This window comes from Mus musculus, chromosome 2, assembly GCF_000001635.26.
Source record: "Mus musculus strain C57BL/6J chromosome 2, GRCm38.p6 C57BL/6J".
NCBI lineage: Eukaryota > Metazoa > Chordata > Mammalia > Rodentia > Muridae > Mus > Mus musculus.
Window position 1 is genome coordinate 86,170,848 of NC_000068.7, and position 22,530 is coordinate 86,193,377.

Below are 22,530 nucleotides of genomic sequence, written 5' to 3' on the forward strand. Positions count from 1 at the left end.
TCCATCAAGTAATTTTCTTAATTTCATGACGATAACATTTGGTTTTTACTGGCAATTAATTTCTTCAAGGCATCCTTAACTTCCTTGTTCCTGAGGCTGTAGATCAAGGGGTTCAACATAGGAATGATCACTGTGTAGAAGACAGAAGCCATTTTGTCTGTATCTAGAGAGTGATTAGAACTGGGCTGCAAGTACATAAAGATGAGGGTTCCATAGAAAATGGTCACTGCTAGCATATGGGAACCACATGTGGAGAAAGCCTTGCGTCTACCCTCTGCGGAACGCATCCTTAGGATAGCAGAAATAATGAATGTGTAGGAAATAAAAACAATGAGAAGAGAGGAAATGAACATGATGCCAGCGCAGACAAAGATCCATAGCTGTTTGGAGTGAGTGTCTGAGCAAGTTAGCCTGAGGAGAGGCATATCATCACAGTAGAAGTGATTGATGGCATTGGAGTGACAGTAGCAGAGGCGAAAGGTGAGGATGGCATGAAACAGTGCTACCAGGAAGCTGTAGCTATAGGGGGCAGCTACAAGCTGAAAGCAGATTCCTGGGGACATTAGGACCATATAGAGTAGAGGGTTACAAATGGCCACATACCTGTCATAGGCCATGGAAGCCAGGAGCAAACACTCAGCTGTCATAAAGGCTAGGAAACAGCCTAACTGAGCAGCACATGCATTGAAGGATATCATATTTTGTTTGTACAAGAAATTCCCAAGCATCTTGGGTGTAATGACAGACGAGTAGCAGAAATCAACAAAAGCCAGGTTGCTGAGGAAGAAGTACATTGGTGTGTGGAGTCTTGCATCTGTTCTAATGACTAGGATCAGTCCCAGGTTGCCAAGTGTTGTGAAAAGATAGATGGATAAGAATACCACAAAGAGAGGCATCTTCAGCTCCTCGCGATCTGTGAGGCCCACAAGAATGAACTCTGTCACCTGGGTGCAGTTTATCTGAGCCATGAATATTCATGAGATCTATGCAGAAATCAGTAGAAAAGATCATAATCAACATTTTGACAAGAACATTTATATTAATGCAGTGAAACACATTACACTGTTAACATGAAAATTATAGTTTAATTTTAAACTGATTAGCTCAAAGCTTGTCCATCAAATATTTTATGCACCAAGCCATCTCTACAAACCCTATAACGCAATTCTTTTCTATAAAATGAATTGAAATAGAAAATTTTGAAAATAATTTTCTATCATGTAGCATTTTCCCAATAAACATCTCAAATTAGATAAAGAAATTATCATATGAAACCGTTCTGAGTTACTTAAATATGTTAGTCAGAAAGAAAAACAGGAACTGCAAATTGTTGTTTGCATAATGTTTCCCAAATTTGATGTCTATCATACCATGATATTTTCTCAAATTTGACTTTAACTTTTCAGAGAGAGAGAGAGAGAAAGAGAGAGAGAGAGAGAGAGAGAGAGAGAGAGAGAGAGAGAGAGAGATCTATAAGATTAGGTAACAGGTCCAATTTCATATGTATGTTATATTATCTTATGAATAGGAACATTGTCCAAAAGACAAGTAAATATATGATGACACTGCACTTAAAGTACAATACTGATGAAAGAAAGTTGATATAGGGGGTTGGGGATTTAGCTCAGTAGTAGAGCGCTTGCCTAGCATGTGCAAGGCCTTGGCTTCGGTCCTCACCTCTGGAAAAAAACAACAAAATAAAGTTGATATAGTTCACATCATATAGTGAGGTTGTGTGTATGTTTCTGTATATCTGTCACAGAAAAAGTGACAAGACTTTGTAAGTTGCAGTAAATCACTTGGGAAGCAATAGCACTTTTTAAGTTAAAGTTATTTCAAATATGTATAAATGTAGTGGATGTGAGCATGTAATATGTCTTACATATGAAGATTACTTTTTAATTGTATGTCCGAAAAATCAGAGAAAAATTTTAGACATGCAATGGTGGGAATTATTGGCCCAGACACTTTATATCTCTTTGACTGTTGCCAGTGTTCTCTTTGTATTCATTTCCTCCATTCTGCTTATCTTTGTACTTGTTATTTACATATTCCTGTAGCAGAAATTATAAAAGGCCAGGCCCAGGATTTCTACCCCACATTTGGTTATTGGGTTCCCAAATGAAAGACACACTTATAGCCTGTATATTTACAATAAGCCTCAAATAGCACAATAGCTGAACAGCTGCCTACCCTCCATACTGTTAGAATCTGCTTTCCTATTGATAAGCCAAGTAATTACTTACTATTTATATGTTTTATCTGGGGTGCTATTAGGTCCAATTGTACAGCCCCCAGAGCTATGTTCTCTTGACTCTTAACCCATGGCCATTTCTCCTTCCTCTTCTCCTACATATTCTTTCTCTTCCTCTTCTGCTGAGATCCCAAGCTGGGGAAACCTAAACCCCATGTATGTATCTTCTGCCCACCTATTGGCTGTTGGTGTCTTTATTCACTAATCAGAATTAACTGGGGGCAGGGTCACAGAGGTAACATGCAAATTCCAAGTCTTGCCCCTTCACTCCCCACCCTGGGAATTGAGCATTACAATAGACAGTAAAAGGTAAAACTTCAACATCTTCCTTCCTCCCTCCCTCCCTCCCTCCCTCCCTCCCTCCCTCCCTCCCTCCCTCCCTCTGTCCTCCCTCCCTCTGTCCTCCCTCCCTCTGTCTCTCTCTCTCTGCCTGTCTCTGTCTCTTTTTGTCTCTGTCTGTCTGTCTGTCTGTCTGTCTCTCTCTATCTGTCTGTCTGTCTATCTATCTATCTATCTCTATCTCTATCTCTATCTCTATCTCTATCTCTATCTCTATCTCTATCTCTATCTCTATCTCTATCTCTATCTCTATCTCTATCTCTATCTATATTTGTGTTTTGAGAAATAGTCCTTTGCCATTCTATATACAAATGAGGGTGAATTTGAATGCCTTATTCCTGCTGCCTTCACCTCTTAAATTCTGGGATTATAAGCATGCACCATCACACTTAGATCCTTCCTTCTGACTATCCTTTTGCTCTATGTTTACATCATTTCTGTCCTCGTTAGGATGAGCTCTGCTGAGGGGAAAGATGAAGTCATAAAGAATATATTATCATGAGATGCCTTGGGTCCAGCTTTGAATTCAAAACTTATGTCAGATACTGAAACGTTCTGGAACCTTCTATTTCATTTGTATAGTGGGTATTTTACAACAAATTATTGACAAAAACCAAGCAGAAATAATTATGCTATAAGCCCATTATAGTATCTGTCATCATGTTATCCACATGCATTATTAAGACAATTACAAACATGTAAGTGACTGAAACCCACAGATTAATAGCTCAAAACAGTAAGGTATCCAGTGTGAAGATCAAAGATTGAGGCACAATACAATAGCTGGGATCCGAGAGTCCTGTATCAGCTGATGACTTACTCTAAGCAAGTTTATTAAAAAAATAGCATCCTATGAATTATTTACAGAGGGAGGAATTGGCCAAAGTTAGTAGAGAGCAAAATTAGACAAATTCCAAAGAAAACACAGGAGCCTCAGACATCATTGACCAGTCATTATAACTCACACTGAAAGCTTTAGAATCTCTGTCTCAAACACACACACACATACACACACACACACACACACACACACACACACACACACACACACACAGCAAAGCACTTAATTCTAAACTATCTTTTAGCATAGGCATATAGAATTTAAAATGCATGGAGAAAAATCCAAAGCAAGGGACTTTTAAGAGTCATGTCATATATTTTACATTGATATGAACAAATGATGGTCAGTCATCAATTTAAGGAAACAATTTCAAATATGAAAAAGAAAATCATGCTTTAGTTTGTAAATCTACTTGATGATGGCATAAGGATAGTTTTAGACATGATCAAATGTTGGGAATGTGTTAAAAGCTGTCATACAACATGTAAAAGAAATCCAAAATTATGCCTCATATATAGATATGTGGCTATCCAAATCTCAAAAAATTACCGAAATCACATTTTCTCATTGCTAATATATGTTTCATTGAAAGTGCTGTATAGTCACTCTCTTTGAGGGTTTCATTATATATGATTAATTCCTTCTTTTTTTTTTTCTACCCAAGGCCTATCGATCTTGCTGCCAAATTTAGGAACACAAACATGCATGGCTTCCCACCATTTTGTGGTTTCTTGGGATAATTTGTATTATTACTTTTCTGAAATACTGTTTCACTTTTCCTCACACCCGGAACTTTTTTCAACCCCGTTGAACTTATAATCCTGGGAAAAAGACTGTATATACATGTACTTTTGTATGTATTTGCTTGAACATCATATATCTTTTAATACTGAATCAAAGTCGTAAAAATCTCTATCATCTTCAGAAAATGTATTATATATACCTGCTCTTTTCTTTGGATTTCTACAACATGGATTCTCAGTAGTTTGCCACTCAATGCACATAAATTAGACAAATTTCTGATCCAAAGTCTCTACATTAATAAGCTTTCTTGACACTGCCTCTGTTATACAAAAGTCAGCACATTTATTTATTATTCATTTGTTTTATTTTTTAGAAGCATAACACAGTGAGTGATTGTTGGGAGCTATTAAGACAACACTATTTTCCTGATCTCTGAATTGGGCCTCTCTCCCCGAGAAGAAAAGGGGGTCAAAAGCGGGCCACAGACGCACCGCTCCGAGAACAACCACAGATTGTTCCAGCCCTAAGTCAGCGCAGGGTGTCCTGACCTCAAGATGTACCCTGATAACCGCCAAGTTCCTGCTTCCCCTTGTAACTGGCTAAAGAATGTGCAATTCTATTGCCCCACCCCTCCCTCTGATAAGTACCTGTACTCCCCCTTTTGTTTGTGCAATTCTACTGCCCCATCCTTCCTGCTGAAAGGCACTTCCCCTTTTGCTTGTGCATTTAAACCTTGGGCCTGGCTAATACAGTGGAACCTTGATGTTACTCAGAATGTTTCCATGTTGTTCTTTACACAAGGTTCTCGTCTCTCTTTTCCCCCCATTTGGTTCTTAGGAGAAGGTCCCCTAGAGACCCTCGAATAACTGGATCTGCTGGACGGGTCAAGTGATATAATTTTCTTCTAATTTCCATTTCCTCCCTCTAATATCTCCTCTTGTTAGTGTTTAGAAATGAGGTCAGTATACAAAATTATTCACACAGCTAAGAATCATAAAGGGTTCTAGAAGACTACATAAGTCAGTGATTTATAAGAGCCCTTGTTTAGATTGTGTGACCAGATATATACTTTCACATTCTGTCTCATGAAACAAATCTAGGAAAAGAATACAACTTTTCTGTTTTAATGAAAATAGATTTTTCCCTTATATAGAATAATTGTAATTTATCCTCAATCTACTCCTTATATATTCCCCTTCTATGTAGATTGATTCACTTTCTCATTAGAAACACACCATTTTCTAACAGATAATAATAAAATAAAACAAAAACTAACACATTGGAAGTGGACAAAATAAAAATAAACACAAGAAATCAAGAGAAGGCACAATTGAATGCGAAAACCATAAATCTTAAACCAGAATATATGTTTAATTCACAGAAGGAAACTGGAATACCTGAAATTAACTTATTTGATCATTGTCAATGTCATTCTTAATAAAGACATGAATCCTTGAGACATAAAAAGGCTTCTTGCTCTTTTTCAAATTCATTGCTTGTCTTTTAATTAATCATCATTATATACACATATATTTATACATGTATGTTCCTAGGTAAATACAACTTGCTTTGTCTGTATATATTTTCAAGGCTGAACATTTGTTATTAGATAACCAAATTGTGTGATTCTCTGGGGAGACTACTTCACCCCCTCTTAACTCTACTTAGGTGGCTACCGTTCTTTGCATAAAGTTGAGGCTTTATTGTCATTTGTCTTCATTTTTGTGTCTGCTGTGTTTTTATAACAATAATAATATAGCATTAAAAGACCTGGTCTCCATAGAAGATGCTCCTTGTTTTACTGCTACTTGATATGCTAAGGCTGACTGGTATACATAGGTGGCCTCTCCTTTTCTGGGAAAAGGAAGAGAGGTGGGGTAGGGGTAGAGCATGTGGGAGTGGGGACTGGGAGAAGAGGAAGGGGAAGCTGAGATAGAAATGTGAAGTAAATAGATAATTTAATTAATAAAACTAAAAAGAAAAATGTTGAGGCTGGTAATTAAATTAGGACAATGCCTTACACTGGTAATTTTGTCCCTTATTCAAAACTATTTGGCTTATTTATTGAAATACAAAATAGAGAGAAATTTCTTCAAGCATAGATGTAAAACTTTCTTCTTGGTTAAACAGTCATGATTTATCAAAGAGGAAAAAGATGGAATTTTGTTGTTGTTGTTGTTGATGTTGTTTTGTTTTTTGTTTGTTTGTTTGTTTTTTGTTTGTTTGTTTGGTTGGTTGGTTGGTTTGGATTTGGTTTTGGTTTATGGTTTTTCGACACAGGGTTTCTCTGTATAGCCCTGGCTGTCCTGGAACTCACTTTGTAGACCAGGCTGGCCTGGAATTCAGAAATCTGCCTGCCTCTGTTCTGCCTCATGAGTGCTGAGATTAAGATAGTGGAATTTTAATTCTAGGCATAGGTACTGTTTCTGCAATCTACACTTGCTGCTCTAAAGAAGAGTGGGTATTGAAAGACAGAATTTTAAATATTGAGCTGTTGACACAGATTACAATCTTTCCTTTCCATGTCTACTCCTTCTTAAATAACTTCTAGGTTTTAGAAATCTCAAGTACTTTCCCAACCCAATTAAATTATACATTTTTATATACTATTAGATACATATACAACTGAAATAGAATGAGAATAAACTTGATTAAACTTAATTTCAGAAACAATTTCAATCGTAAAATGTTTCAGGCTGAAGACTATTATAATCTAAGATTTAAAAATATTTACTTTATCACTAATGTCAAAAACTGTCCATTGAACTTACTTGGAAAACATGAGGCTCTATTTCTTCAGCAAGTAATGTTTGGGGGCAACAACCTATGGGCTTATATTGGTGCCTCTATCCCAAAGGGTCTATTTAGAAGAATGATGTAAGAAGGATTATCAGGGAAAATTATAGTCTGTGCCCCATAGGCATCACAAGGCAGGTGAGAGATAATTAATATAGTTCTTTGGTTTATAGAAAAAAATCTTAAACTCTATTTTATCACATCATTTCTCTAATATTCTGATTTTGGAATTGTCATTTTTCTCTGATTTCCATTATTTCCAGTGTTGCTTAGTAACACTATATATACTTATTATTGCAAAAATTATGATAATTCTTGAAATTTGCATATGATTTAGAAAAGCTAAGTCCCAAGAACCTATTTCAGAGGATTATTAAATATAAAGCTCTATTTTTATTAGACAGAACCTTGATCATGGTTGGACCTGTGAATTCCATAATAGTGATAAAACCTGTTTTGTTGAAAGTATGAAGGGCTACATCCTATGATGTAATCTTTATAAATCTTTATAAATATAATGCAACCATGACATATAGATTAAAGGTGAAAATTACATGGTATAATTCTTTCTATCTAATTTAAGCATTCTTCTCTATTAAAAATCAACATAGGTGGTGGTAAACAGTATGCCAATTCAAAATTGGATGTTATAATTTTTAGAGTGTTTTGTTTGTTTGTTAATGACAGAAAATTAAACTGAAACAAGCCTGAGTGAAACACATAATTATTATTCTGAAAAAATATAACTGGACTCTAGCAGCTCTCAACCTGATTTGTCCCAGATTTTACACATTAGATAAAATTCAAATTTTGTAGGCCATTCCTCTACTAGCCTCTCTCTAGTAGGTCTAAACTGAAGGTAACTGCCAATAATTGCAAAAATGATTTCAATACTATTTTTATTATTCATTCTGTAAGCTTATGGTGTTTTTATTGTAGTCCAAACTGAATAAAATCATCTCTAAGAAGAGAAGAGTGTTTTCAATACAAAAGCCTTCATTGAATATGAGGGATGGAATTAAAAAGCCTGCTTCCTTACCTTTTCAGATAAAATGCTTTTGAGGCTTCAGTATTTTAGGGAGGCAAATAATAACTACAGATAGACAAGAACCCCAGGTATGACTTATTCAAAAGGCAGGGGACAAAGAAATGCAAGTTAGTGTCCTCAGAGAACTTAAAATTCCTAAGTGGTAAGGCTAGATAAACCCTTGGTGTGAGGAGGATAATTTTTCTCCCAGTTTTGAGGTGAAGTTAGAAGCCTAAATTGTAACAGCATGTTTTTCTACACACTCTGAATGTCTTTCAGTAATAAACATATAAAACGTGATTTTTATATTTGAATAAAATAAATTACCCAATAGAGAAAGTACCCATTTTCCCAACTAAGTGAAGATGAGCTATATGTGAAATAGTTTGTTTTAAATCCACTAGTTTTCATTTAGAAAATATTCATATACTGTGAAGTAAACACCTTTACCAAGTGAAGTGAGAAAGGCAAGAATAATTTATTGGTTGCCTGCAAGAAACACAGGTCATCTTAAAACACAAACAAACAAACAAACAAACAAACAATAATGACAACAACCACAGCAAAGATTGGGAAGTCAACGGGTGGAATACCTTTCCCTTAGCATTACCAGCAAGAGGTGCTGCAGTCATTATTTTAAAACCAGAAGAAATAAAACATGTTGAGGAAAGGACAGAGATTAAAATTTAAAAGCCTCGGTACGATATTATAAGACAAAGAGCCTCCAAAGATGCTGCTGAGTTCATTTCTGTTGGCCAACTATGGCTACCCTTAAGCGTGATTTGTTTCCCCAGTGAGACTCACTTGGACAGAACTATTGTTTTCATTTGCAAGTGATTATCTGTTGGAGATAGCTTCCAGGTTTGGGATAGGGCGTGTGTCTAATATTTCTTTCAGCACTAGGACCCCATCTGGTGCAGAACCTTCACACACTGCTTAAGTCTCTCTTAGTAAATATGTGTGCCAGCTCTTTTGTGCCTAGAAAGCTTTGTTTACTTGGAATTCTCCATCCTCTCTGACTCTTACACTCTTTCCTGTTTCTTTTTCCGTAGGGGGTCTCTGAGTCCTGAGTGGAAGGATTTGGTAGAGACATTTTTATTTTTAATTGAATACAATTTTTGTAATTCTCTTTCCTTTTTGTAACCTCCCCCTCAGCCTGAATGAAGCAGGCTGAGCCAAACCTTGACTTTGCTGCCACAGAGATTACCTAAGGTGGAGCCTTCCTCCACCCTATGTAATCACTCTATGATCACTCTATGATTGTTCAGCCACTGTTGCCTTTACTCTTCAAGATACTGCAACATGGATACTGCTACCTGCTGAGAGGCCCCCCGGAGCTGCACATAGTCACCTGCAGCTGTTTCCAGGCTCCAAGAATGAACCAGTGGGGGGATGGGCCTCCCCCTCTTGTTTATAAGCAGGATCCCCATTAAACCTTTGAGCGTTGAACAAACTAGCTTGTCTTGGTTTTCATTATTTCTCGACCTGCCTAGGTTCCCTCTTCTCTTTCAGCTCCGATTGCCTCCCAGGCTTGAACCCAGATATGAGAGTCACAGGCCGGCCCCAACACTTTTTTTTCGTTTTGTTTTTGTTTTTGTTTTTGTTTTTTCGAGACAGGGTTTCTCTTTATAGCCCTGGCTGTCCTGGAACTCACTCTGTAGACCAGGCTGGCCTCGAACTCAGAAATCCGCCTGCCTCTGCTTCCCGAGTACTGGGATTAAAGGCGTGCACCACCACAGCCGGCTTGTAATTCTCTTTCTTACACTACAGGTTTTATGTATATGTTCTAGCTTCTTGTTTTGTGTTCTTATGGGACATCGGAGCATGAATATGAGTGAGTATCTGCATATATATCTGCTTCTTTTGACTTCTTGGGCATTTTTCCTCATGTTCATTTGTTTTATGCTGTTTCAATGAGTTTGGTTTTCTTTCTATTTTATTTAATTTTTTATTTGTTTAACTTTTTATTTCTTTCTATTTAATTTCCCATCATTATCTCTTTGTTGCTTGTTTGTGTTCTAATGAGAGACAGACATGGGGTTGCCCCAGATAGGAGGGGAAATGGGGAAGAATTGGGAGGAGTCAAGGGTGAGGAAACTGCAATCGAAGCATATTGTATGAAAAATTACCTATTTTCAGTAAAAGAAAAAATAGTAAAAGAGAAAGAAAAAATATAGAAATGGTTGGTTTTATAATGAAAAGATCTCTATTGAACACAAATGAAGTATATGACATCAAATTCATTTTACCAATATTGGGGAGAAAAGACTAAGAACATAAGTCTATGTTTGTTTATTAAAATCATTTTCTTAGTTCTCTAAATATAGAAGTCTGGTTTCTATTGTCCATGACCCTCTTCAGGGCATCTTTCACATCCTTGTTCCTGAGGCTGTAGATCAAAGGGTTCAACATGGGGATGATCACTGTGTAGAAGACAGAGGCCATCTTATCTGTATCAAGAGAATGGTCAGAGCTCGGCTGTAAGTACATAAAGATAAGAGTTCCATAGAATATGCTCACTGCCATCATGTGAGAGCTACAGGTGGAAAAGGCTTTCCGTCTTCCTTCAGCTGAGCGCATCCTCAGAATGGCAGAAATAATGAACATGTAGGATACAGAAACAATCAGAACAGAAGAAATGAATGTGATTCCAGCACAGGCCAAAATAGACAGCTGCTTGTAGTGAGTATCTGAGCAAGTTAGCCTGAGAAGAGGCATGTCATCACAGTAGAAGTGATTGATGATATTAGAATGGCAATAGGATAGGCGGAAGGTTAGAAGAGTGTGAATCAATGCCATGAGGAAACTATAGCTATAGGGCACAACTACAAGCTGAATGCAGATTCCAGGAGACATTGTGACCATATACAATAGAGGGTTACAAATTGCTGCATATCTATCATATGCCATGGAAGCCAGGAGCAAGCACTCTGATACCATAAATGTGAGAAAGCAGCCTAACTGGGCAGCACATGCATTGAAGGATATGGCATTTTTGCTATACAAGAAATTCCCAAGCATCTTAGGTGTAATGACAGAGGAGTAGCAGAAATCAACAAAAGCCAGGTTGCTGAGGAAGAAGTACATGGGTGTGTTGAGTCTTGCATCTGTTCTAATGACCAAGATCAATCCCAGATTGCCTATTGCTGTGAAAAGATAGATGAATAAGAACACCACAAAGAGGGGCATCTTTAACTCCTTGCGATCTGTGAGGCCCACAAGAATAAACTCTGTCACCTGGGTGCAGTTTATCTGAGCCATGAGTCTTCAGGACATCTGTAGGAGGAGTAAAGAAAAAGTCAGATGACATATTTATACTTTTGTTACATCCACTCCAGTAGTGACACACATGACAGGCCAAAAAGCCTGGATACAGTCCTGAGGCAGAGTTTCACGGAAACATAGTCTCCTGGAACTGTGGCATTCCATAGCACCTGTGCTCGAATTTTGTCCTTGCAAAAGGATCTATGTGATTCCTTTAAGTATTGTTTTGTTATAGGTGCCTCCAAGCAATGACTTGCCAAATACCTAAGCAAAATCAAACTTTGCTTCCTGGCCTTCACCAATGCCCTAGGTAGTCATTGAGCCGACCCTGGCCTTGGAATTCAGTAAGAGTGTTGCCTATTCAGTAACATTCAGAATTGCCTCTAGTATTGTAAGAGAGATAGTGAAAGAAATCAGGCTTTACTTTAACATAGAGTTAGAAATCTCAGGGCAAGCTTAACAAAGTAAGTTTAGAATTCTTATTATAGTTATGTATGGCAGACTACATTACTTATTAGTAGAAAGTCCTCCCACACTATCACTTAGAATAAAAGCCAAGTTGCTCCCATATACAGGAATTTACAATGGTTTAGGAAGTAGATCTGGCTGTGGTTTTAGAGTATTGCGTTATTCATGGGATGGTTAGCTAGAAAGGAACTCCCTAATTAGAACCATGACTTGGGTGTGAAAGCCCTTGGCCTAGGAGTATAAAGACCTCACACCTGGCTTCTAAGACTATAGTTGACCTTAGATAGAGCTGACTTTGTCTCAGTTGTTTATTGCCCAGTTCCTGCCAGTCTTTGTTTACATTCCTCTGTTTTGTGTAAGAGTCATTAAGCATTTGGTAACCTCCTTTGTACCTTGCCGATGAGTCACCTAACTTCCCTATTTTCTTCTGTATAAAAAGTTTGATGCTCAATTTGAAAAATTACATTCAGATTCTACACAATCTCTTGTGTCACATCTGTTTGTCATTCATTCACCGACTCCTTGTCCACCTGCAACTAGAGACCCATTCTACGCAGACAGGCACCAAAATGGGTCTGTGGCATACTTTAAATGATACAAGGTCTTCTTAGTACTTTACTGTCTCCTAAAATGATATTTTGCCCTACTTTTTCCAGTATGGTAGAGATTGTTATGGTCCTGGGATGCTGAATATGGGATAAATAGCACAAAGAGTCAGGAACAATTAATTCATGTTGCAGGAGGAGCTTCACTTTCTTTAGTGGTGTTACCACAGATAAATTCTTCTTTCTTCAGTGACTAACTTCCCACCCAATCTCCCATTAACAAGCTCTAATTTATCTTAACTGGCCAAACACAAAAAAAAAGATATGAATGGAAGAATGGACCCACTGAAAAGAGGTGCCCATTGGGGAAGGGCTGGGCATAGTAAGGTGGGGTTCAAGAGGAAATGAGTACAATTCATTCTATATACTGGTGCATGCATTTAATTCCAGCACTAGGAAGGAAGAGCCAGAAGGATCTCTAAGTTGGAGGCGCTCCTGTTCTAAAGAGCAAGTTCAAGGACAGCCAGAGCTACAAAGAAGAATCCTGTATAGAAAAAGGAAAAGAGAAAAAAATAGTTTGAAGCCATCAGGCAATAAAAATTAAACAAAACAAAACAACCCCTCCCCCCAAAAAAAACACAGGAGAGTTATTTAAATAAAATGGATATTTTTATACTTTTTCTAAGTCAATCATTTATTTAAAACTGAGCAGTGAAAAAGTCCACATTAGGCTATTTTTTTGGTTTAAAGATATTAGTCACTACATTCTTTTAAATATTTTGTGATTTGTTAAAATGTTTTAGCTGTGATTTATGAAATATATTTACAAAGTATACAATATCTTCTGCACTTGCAACACTGTTATAGTTTCATCTTGTCTTTGTAGTTGAACATATACAAGTTCATATACCCGTATGTAAAGGTAGAAAGAAGAGCTATCTGGAAAGAGAATGGGGAAAAAAACCAACAAATGTTGATGGATAGGGTCAAAAAACGTGCAACATTGGAATAGAATTGTCATTTTGAAATACATGACTTGTATGGTGAGCATACTCTAATACATAATTTAAAACTGTTTTATTGCTCCAATAGTGTTGTAAATACAGTTTTGTAGTTTCCCTTATTAATTAATTTATTATATATATATATATACTCTAGCTTATAATATTACCTTAAAAATATCGTCATAATGCAAAACTGAAAGTAGATAACATTGTGAAAGGCACAGCAAATGTGTTCATTTGTTTCATTTTGTTTTACTGTCTTAATATAAATACCCTATTTTATGGGTATTTTAAAAATGAAAATTCCAACATAAAATACAATCAGTGAAATAACATCCAACAACTGTTTTGAGTATCATCCTATCTTTAAATTATTTCTTACTCAAGACTTAACTTATGTTCCAAGCTGAATATAATGTGTTTCTCTATTCCTGAAAGTCTAAATTGTATACAGGCAATATTTGTTTAGAACATACCAACACCTCTATCTACTCTTTCTTTTTCTTTTTTTTTGTTGGATTCTTATGAGAGAAAGTCTTGGTGTTTAAACCATGCTAGTCCCAACTCTGAATTTTTAGACCAAGATCTCCCAAGTGCTGGGATCATACATGGGGACCATCTAATGTAATCTCTAAAGCAAAAGTAAAGTAAAATGTAATCTCTAAAGTAAAAGTAAAGATGGCAAAAGGAAATGGTTATTCTTGTAATTTAGTAATATCATCTGGAATAGCATTTATATTTCTTTTCCAAGAGATCTGGACATTTTTGTATGGATAACTTTACAAGCCATGTCCTTTTGAACATTTTTAAGTGTCTTATTTTTAAAAGAAGATTTGAGATGTGCTGAGAACTTATTATTTTCTTGCTGCACTTGACGTTGAAAAAAATCTTTGTTTGCCTTATCAACATTGCCTAAATTTCGTAGTTGAAGTTTTGCATATCTAAATATTATCACATTTCTTTTTTCTCCTGCTACTTTGTCATTTTAGACCTCGTATTCTCTTTATTAACTTTTTATTTAAAAAAATAAAAGTTTCTTATGAAAACTCGCAATTTATTTTAGTCGCTCTAAAATTACTCAACAAAAGTAAATACATTAGTAAAATAAGAGCATTTGAGTAATTATTATCTGTACATTTAAGGCATAGTTTTTTCTTTGTAAAGCCTATTTAGGGTCATACTAGTGACATTTGTCTAATATACTCATTATTAATTTGAAGTAAAATTATAGGTACCTCAAGGATAAAATTCAATTTGCACAAGTATTATAGTTTGGTTCAATGTGAGCTTTGTTTTCCCTAACTTTGTAGCTTCCAAATGGGTTATTTATTTGATGAATTTAAACTTGAAATGTTTTATAATATAGTTTGTTACCATATATAAAACCTAAGCAAACCAGAGTAAACACTCCTATCAGTATCTAACAAAAAGAACCCCAGTTTTATTGCAAACAATTGTTTTGTGTTGTACTTAATTTTATCTTCTATTATTTCACAGAGATACTCTTTCAACCTACCCAGGTAGGATGTTCTTCTGTGTCTCCTCATAATGGGTGCCCAGAATAGATGGCTGCAGAGTTTTGTTTGTGTCTCTGTCCCAGAGGCTTTTACTCCAGAGAATAAGAGAATGAGGTTACCAGAAAAGAAAATGAGAGTCTATGTTCCAGTGGGAGATATATTCAAAGAAGCTCTTGTCTCTGAAGAATATATGTATAGTTTTGCCCTCAGGATAGTGGTTTTACAAAGGCTCTGATAACTTTTAATAATGTCACTGTAATTAAACAATGTCACTTTATCTTTCTGTATTGAAGTATTAGTATCTTTTAATCTGACTTTGGAAATCAGGTAGGGATTCAACTTGTCTTCCTTTTTCAACAAATAGCATTCTATGGAAAAACAAACAAACAAACAAACAAACAAAAAAACCCCAAAACAAAACCTCATCTAATCCTTGGAAGAAATTATCATCAACAACTCTTTACGTACAAAACATTTTGTAAGTATCTGTGCATGTACTTTGCCTTAAAGAGTAAAGTCAGAAGATTGTTTAACATAAAATTTAAAAGTGTGGGTGATGAATACAAGCGAAACACTTCATCCTCAATACAATTAAGCATATATATTTGCAAACCAGAATACTAAAAAGCATAGAAATTCCAGTTGATTTTTTAAATTTTTACTTTGTTTTTGATTTGCATCTAATACTGATAGATACTAATGGGATTGTATATTGTGTTTTAATATACAAGCACACTATTAAATACAGCCTCCTCTTATAACTCTAGTATGTTCCCGTTCTTTACATCAGGTAACAAGTTTTCTACCTTCAGAATAAAGAACTTTATTTGAGCTGCACAAAAATGCTTTTATTTAGTCTGTAAAAGTATGAAAACATACCCAATAATGTGCTGATAAAGGCTGCATAAATACATATGGAATGATACTTCCTAGGTTGACCTTTTTCAGTAAAGCTAGAAACAAAAAGAACACAGTTGAATATTTACCAACTTTGTACAGGATTCCCTTTCAATTATTATGAAGGACTTGCTATGATAACATCTAGATTACAACCACAGGAGCAGCAAGGACAAAGCCAATCTTCTGACTACCAGACTAGGCAAGAGAAAGAGCCAGAGTCAACTCCTTAGTCAGCAGCAACCTGGCCCAAAGTTCTCAGACTCTAATATGCTTCATAAATGCACAGGAGGTTGGGCTTGAGAGATGGCTCAGCCGTTAAAGGCTAGGCTCACAACCAAAATTATAAAAGTTACTTTTTGACTTCCTCATTTGAGGAAGACTACAAAGTAGTCATGTTTTAGTGTCTGGCTTATTACACAAATTACAATACATTTCCATGCTCATGACAGTAAAGATCAGCTTAGCTAACAAATTGAAACAATCTAGCTGTCCATCAAAGTATTGCTACAGAGAACACACACACATAGTGGATTTCAACAATGAAGAATGGAATTCTGTTTATGAACATAAAATGAATGACAATGAAAGAAATTGCTTTTGTTTAAGATCCTTTTTGTTTTGCTTTATAGTGTGATAGGAAGTAAATATTGAATTATTAATGACCAACAAAAGTTTTTTTTTCTTTTTATATGGAAACTTATACATTTTATCCAATGAGTATCATATACATTTCATCTCATGGCCTTAATTTATATAAAATAGTGGTGAAGAATGAGGAGACTAAGCAAAAGAATATGTGGAATATGAAAAAAAAAGAAGAAGAAAAGCTCTCAGTTATATGGGCTACAGTGGGTTAATTATTGTAGCAGGGATTAGAGGAAAGAGCACCAAAGAGAATCACAAAAGCACACTTTGTTAGGAAATGTCATAACAGATCCATTGCCTAGCCACTGCTCTTCTGACCTCTATCAACAATCAGACTAGATCCTGTCACCCCAGTTTCCCTCTCTGTCCCCTGGGACATGCTCAGCTCTCCTGAACTAGCTGTGGGCTCCCCTTATGCCCACAAACCCAAAATCTCAGTTGTCTTGCCACCACTCTACTGGCCTCCATCAGGAATGCCTAGCAAGGAGCATCCAGACCTGCAAGAACAAATGTCCAAGACTGCCCACAGACCTGCTGCATGGGACACGTCCCGATTAAGCCTGCTTTCCTGATACGTAGTAGAGCAGGAAAATTAAAGAACTACAAGATGGCTGAAGGCCAGCATAAACAGAGAAACAAAAAGAATCAGAGCAATCGGACACATTCATAGCAAAGGTAACAACAAGCCCTGGAGATGACACAACTGAAGCACAGCAAAATGAACTTAAATTCAACCTTGTAAAGGCGATAGATACTTTAAAGACCAAATGAATAAATCCCTCAAAGAAATACAAGAAAGCAAAGTTAAACAGGTAGAATGGTTTAACAAGAAAACCAATAAATCCTTTAAAGAAATACAGGAAAATACAATTAAATAGGTGAAGGAAATAAGTAAATTATTCAAGATGATGGAAATCAAGAAGATGGAAATGAAAGTAATAAAGGAAACACAATCTGAGGAATTCTGGAGATAGAAAAGCCTAAAGAGAACAGAAACAATGGATTGCATGCATCATCAACAGAATACAAGAGACAGAAGAGAAAAATCGAGGAGTAAAAGACACAACATATTAGTCAAAGAAAATGTTAAATCTAAAATCTCCTGACACAAAACATCCTAAGAATAATAAGAATAGAAGAAGATCAAGACTCTTAGCTCTATGGATCAGAAAACATTTTAAGCAAAATCATAGAAGAAAAATTCCCCAACCTAAAGAAATAGATGTCTATAAATGTACAAGAAGCTTATAGAACAGAAATAAGATTCGGTCAGAAAAGAAAATCCTTCTGCCATTTATAATCAAAACACAAAATCTACATAACAAAAAATATTAAAGGCTGAACGGGGAAAAGGCCAAGTAAGATACAAAGTCAGACTTATCAGAATTATAACCATTCTCAACAGATTCCAAGTTAGCAGGGTTTGGATAGATGTCTTATATGCGCTAAGCAACCATGGGGTCAATTGTTTAATTTTGTTCATCGTAGCAACCAGAAACTGGAAACAACATAGATGTCACTGTGGTACAGCTACACAATGGAATGCTGTTCAGCTTTTGAAAACAAAGGCATCATAAAATGTATAGGCAAATGGATAGAATTTGAGAATAGCATCTTGAGTGAAACATGAGTACATACACAGTATGGGCAATAATTGGACAATAGCCATAAAGTGCAGGATAACCATGCTACAATCCACAGAAAGAAAAAAACTGGAATCTCACTAAGAAGAGGAAACAAAATAGTCATCAGAGGTAAGTGGTGGGAGAGGGAGTAAGGAGGGATATGAGGATGGTGATTAGTTATGAGAGGGGATAAGAGAGAGGAGGGAGGGAGAATGGTACTTGTTAGAGAGGTGTCTTAGTCAGGGTCTCTATTCCTGCACAAACATCATGACCAAGAAGCAAGTTGGGGAGGAAAGGGTTTATTCAGTTTACACTTCCATGCTGCTGTTCATCACCAAAGGAAGTCAGGACTGGAACTCACGCAGGTCAGAAAGCAGGAGCTGATGCAGAGGCCATGGAGGGATGTTCCTTACTAGCTTGCCTCTTCTGGCTTGCTCAGCCTGCTCTTACAGAACCAAGACTGCCAGCCCAGAGATGGTCCCACCCACAAAGCTTCCCCCTTGATCACTAATTGAGAAAATGCCTTACAGTTGGATCTCATGGAGGCATTTCCTCAACTGAAGCTCCTTTCTCTGTGATAACTCCAGCTGTGTCAAGTTGACATAAAACTAGCCAGTAAAATTGACCCCTTGTCAACTTGACACACAAACACATCACTAGTAAGCCTCAACCCTTAGTTCTTATTCATCCCCAAGATCTAAATAACTTTAAAAGTCCCACAGTCTTTACATAGTCTTAAAATTTCAATCTCTTTTAAAATCCAAAGTCTTTTTACAATGAAAAGTCTCTTAACTGTGGGCTCCACTAAAATAGTTTCTTCCTTCAAGAGGGAAAATATCAGGGCACAGTCACAATCAAAAGCAAAAATCAATGTCCAACCTTCCAGTGTCTGGGATCCAACTCACAATCTTCTGGGCTCCTCCAAGGGCTTGGGTCACTTCTCCAGCCAGGCCCTTTGTAGCACACACGTCATCCTCTAGGCCCCAGATGCCTGTACTCCACTGCTGCTGCTGCTCTTGGTGGTCATCTCATGGTACTGGCATCTCCAAAACACTGCATGACCCCTTCAGTCCTGGGCTATCAATTGCAACTCAGGCTGCACCTTCACCAATAGCCTTCCATGGCCTCTCACCATGCCGAGCCTCAGCTGCTTTTCGTGACCCCTTCATGCCTTCAAAACCAGTACCACCTGGGTGACCCTTACATATTACCAAGTCCCGCTGCAGCAGGAATACAACCTTGGCTATCTCTGGAACACAGCCTCTTTGTGCTTTCAGAAAACACTTCCCAGAAGATGTAACCTCAATGATGCTGGTCTCTTCTTAATCACTGCTAATTTCTTAGCTCCAGCTAACCAGCATCAATAGTCCCAGTAATGCCAAGTTTTTGCTTTAGTAGTTCTGGTATCTTGTTAATCACAGCTGATTCTTCAGCCCCAGCTAACCAGAACCACAGAATCTTCACAATCAAAACAGCAATGTCCCTGAAAAGAGTCTTTAATTTTCCCTCTGAAATTTCACAAACCAGATCTCCATCTTCTGCACTGTTCTCAACATTATCTCCAAGCTCCTACACAACATCTGACAGAGCTCTTAACAACGAATGGATCTTCAAGCCCAAAGTTCCAAAGTCCTTCCACAGTCCTCCCCAAAACATGGTCAGGTTGTCACAGGAATACCCCACTCTGCTGGTACCAATTTGTCTTAGTCAGGGTCTCTATTCCTGCACAAACATCATGAACAAGAAGCAAGTTGGGGAGGAAAGGGTTTATTCAGTTTACACTTCCATGCTGCTGTTCATCACCAAAGGAAGTCAGGACTGGAACTCATGCAGGTCAGAAAGCAGGAGCTGATGCAGAGGCCATGGAGGGATGTTCCTTACTAACTCCAGCTGTGTCAAGTTGACACAAAACTAGCCAGTACAGGAGGAATCTCTGGAACTTGCTGCAGGCTTGGGAACGGGGAAGATACTGCAGTCTACAGGATAATCTTAGCTGAGATTCTAATCAGTGGGGGGATATAGAGACTGAAGTAGTCATCTTCTATAGCAGACAGGACTTACTGTGGAAAAGGGGAGACAAAACTTTCAACCCAAAATTTGTCCTGTGTTCAGAACAGGGATAAAGATGGAGCAGAGCTTGAGAAAACGACCAACCAATGACTGTCCCAACATGAGAGAGCCATCCCATGGGAGAAAGCCAAAATATTAATGATATTTTGTTATGCTTACAGACAGGGACCTTAGCATTACTGTCTCCTCAGAGGCTTTATCCATTAGCTATGGAAACAGATGCGGACACCCACAGCCAAACATCAGGCAGATTTCAGACATCTTGTGGATAAGTGGGGGAATAGAATTGTGCTAGCTGGAGGGGTCAAGGACACCACAAGAAGATATATAGAGTCAACTAACCTGAGCCTATGGGACTAACAGAGATTGAACTACCAACCAAAGAGCATCCCAGCCAACCACACCACTTGGGGGAAACGTGTACTTGGTCTTCATATGGGTCTCTTAACAATTGTTGCAAAGAATATCTTTGATTCTGTTGTCTGCCTTTGGATCCCCTTCTCCTATCTGGACTGTATGGTTGGGCTTCAGAGGGATAGGAGCTGCTTAATTAATCCTGTTGGGACTAGATTTCCCAGGTGGGATGGTTCCTAAGGGGGAGTGGGTGAACTTCTTCTCTGAGGAGAAGGGAGAGTAATTTGGAGTGGGATTTGTAAGGGCAGGCCTTGAAGGATAGAAGGAGGGCTGAAGTAGGGATGTAATTTGAATAAAAAATTTATGGAAAATAGAGAAAATGTCATAATGGTATCTAGTATGTTATATGCTGATTCAAAAACAAAATGGTTTAAATTTTTTGTTTTTTTTGTTTGTTTGTTTTTGAGACAGGGTTTCTCTGTGTAGTCCTGGTGTCCTGGAACTTACTCTGTAGACCAGGCTGGCCTTGAACTCAGAAATCTGCCTGCCTCTGCCTCCCAAGTGCTGGGATTAAAGGCATGTGTCATCACGCTGGGCACAAATGTTTAAAATTTTTAATTCAAAATTGTGGTAGCTCCTGCATGTACCTCTAAGTAGAAACTCATTATTCAGTTCATGCTACACCATACATTTCCTCACAATTAAATCTCATCAAAAAAAGACATTGTTTCTCTGATAAAAATGTAATAGAGCTATATTTAAGGTTCATAACATAGCTGCTCAGACTGATAAAAACAGAGAAATACAACTTGGTTATATGTAAAATGACAGTAAATTTGTGAGAGACCAAACTGTGGGAAACTAGGTCCTGCCAGTAACTCTCACCCTAAAGATCCGGCTGACCCTTTGAAGGGAATTATGTCACCCCCTCCTTCATTGTCTCCACCTGGGACTGCCAGCTTCACTTCTTCCTTCATGTCTCCATTTGGCGCCTAGAACTGCTTAGATTAAGGCAGCTTCACCTCTTCCTCCATGTCTCCGTTTGGTGCCTGGTACTGTTTATCTCACTCCAAGATAAACTGCAGAATGTTTGAAGGCCGCCCGGTACTGTTAGGGGGCCGATATTCCAAGATAGGAGAAACCTGTAATCAGCATTAGCCCCAGATGTCCATCCTTTTCTCTGTATTTTATTATGACCCCTCGACCCCTCCCTATTTTCTTTCATTGTGTGCTTATAACCTGGCTCTTAGCCTTCATTAAACAGACCTTGACAACTCTTTGCTTGGTCTCCCTCCCCTTTCTCTGCCGGCTTCTTTTGCAGGCCTTGGTTCTCCTTGACCCACGGAATAACTAGGTACTGCTGGGCGGGACATAAATTAGTATTATTAATGTATGAGTGTATGTTGTTAAACACAGTCTAATCTTACTCTTAGGAGCTTTCAGTGTTCTCAGATATATTTAACTTTCAAGAACACGGATAGTCCACTGTAGGACCTGCTTGGTAGCTGAGGCATCGGCTACCACTACTTTTTCTTTATGAAATTATGAAATGAAGCACAGAAATAAAATCCAATCTCAAACCTAGAAGTATCATATAAAGTGTTAAACTGATTTAAAAAGGATAAAAACAAAATCACAGCAAATATATATATATGTATATATATATATATTAATTAGCACAAAATAAAACAGAACTAAACAACCTTTCTGCCTGGAGTTTAGGAGTTCATGATTCATCTCCTTAAACCGGAGTCTAAAAAATGTCCTGGGTCAGTAATAATTTGACATAAAATATTTTATTAAGTGTGTTTCTTTTATTAGTTGCATCTATTCCCATTAAATGCATACTCTTTACTGTGTAAAGACATCCAAGAAAAAAAAGTACGAGGATAAGGAATTATTGATACCACAAAACCATGATTGATAGAGAAGGAGCTCTGATGGCCAGTGGTGTTCTTGGTGGAGTCATTTCAACACCATAGTGAAACTCTAGACACAAGGCCCTGTAAGGATTATAATGATGTGCCTAGAATCACTGAAACAAACAAAGATATTTGTATAATCTTGATCAATAACAGGTAGGAAGAAAATTTAGGCATGACATAACAATCTGGTTTATTGCTCCTGGGCAGGTTAT

General features: G+C 37.3%; 2 protein-coding genes across 2 annotated transcripts; both read right to left on the reverse strand.

The window, feature by feature from the left end:
* Positions 1-23: 23 nt before the first annotated feature.
* Positions 24-968, reverse strand: Olfr1044 (olfactory receptor 1044). Its single transcript, NM_147011.1, has one exon. The coding sequence runs from the start codon at positions 966-968 to the stop codon at positions 24-26; it is 945 nt and encodes a 314-aa protein (NP_667222.1).
* Positions 969-10,302: 9,334 nt separating this feature from the next.
* On the reverse strand, positions 10,303-11,262 carry Olfr52 (olfactory receptor 52). The gene has a single exon (NM_146583.1). The coding sequence runs from the start codon at positions 11,260-11,262 to the stop codon at positions 10,303-10,305; it is 960 nt and encodes a 319-aa protein (NP_666794.1).
* Positions 11,263-22,530: the final 11,268 nt, after the last annotated feature.

Bases quoted from the DNA above. Each gene is read 5' to 3' on its own strand.
- Olfr1044 (NM_147011.1), bottom strand. From the start codon at position 968: ATGGCTCAGATAAACTGCACCCAGGTGACAGAGTTCATTCTTGTGGGC.
- Olfr52 (NM_146583.1), bottom strand. From the start codon at position 11,262: ATGGCTCAGATAAACTGCACCCAGGTGACAGAGTTTATTCTTGTGGGC.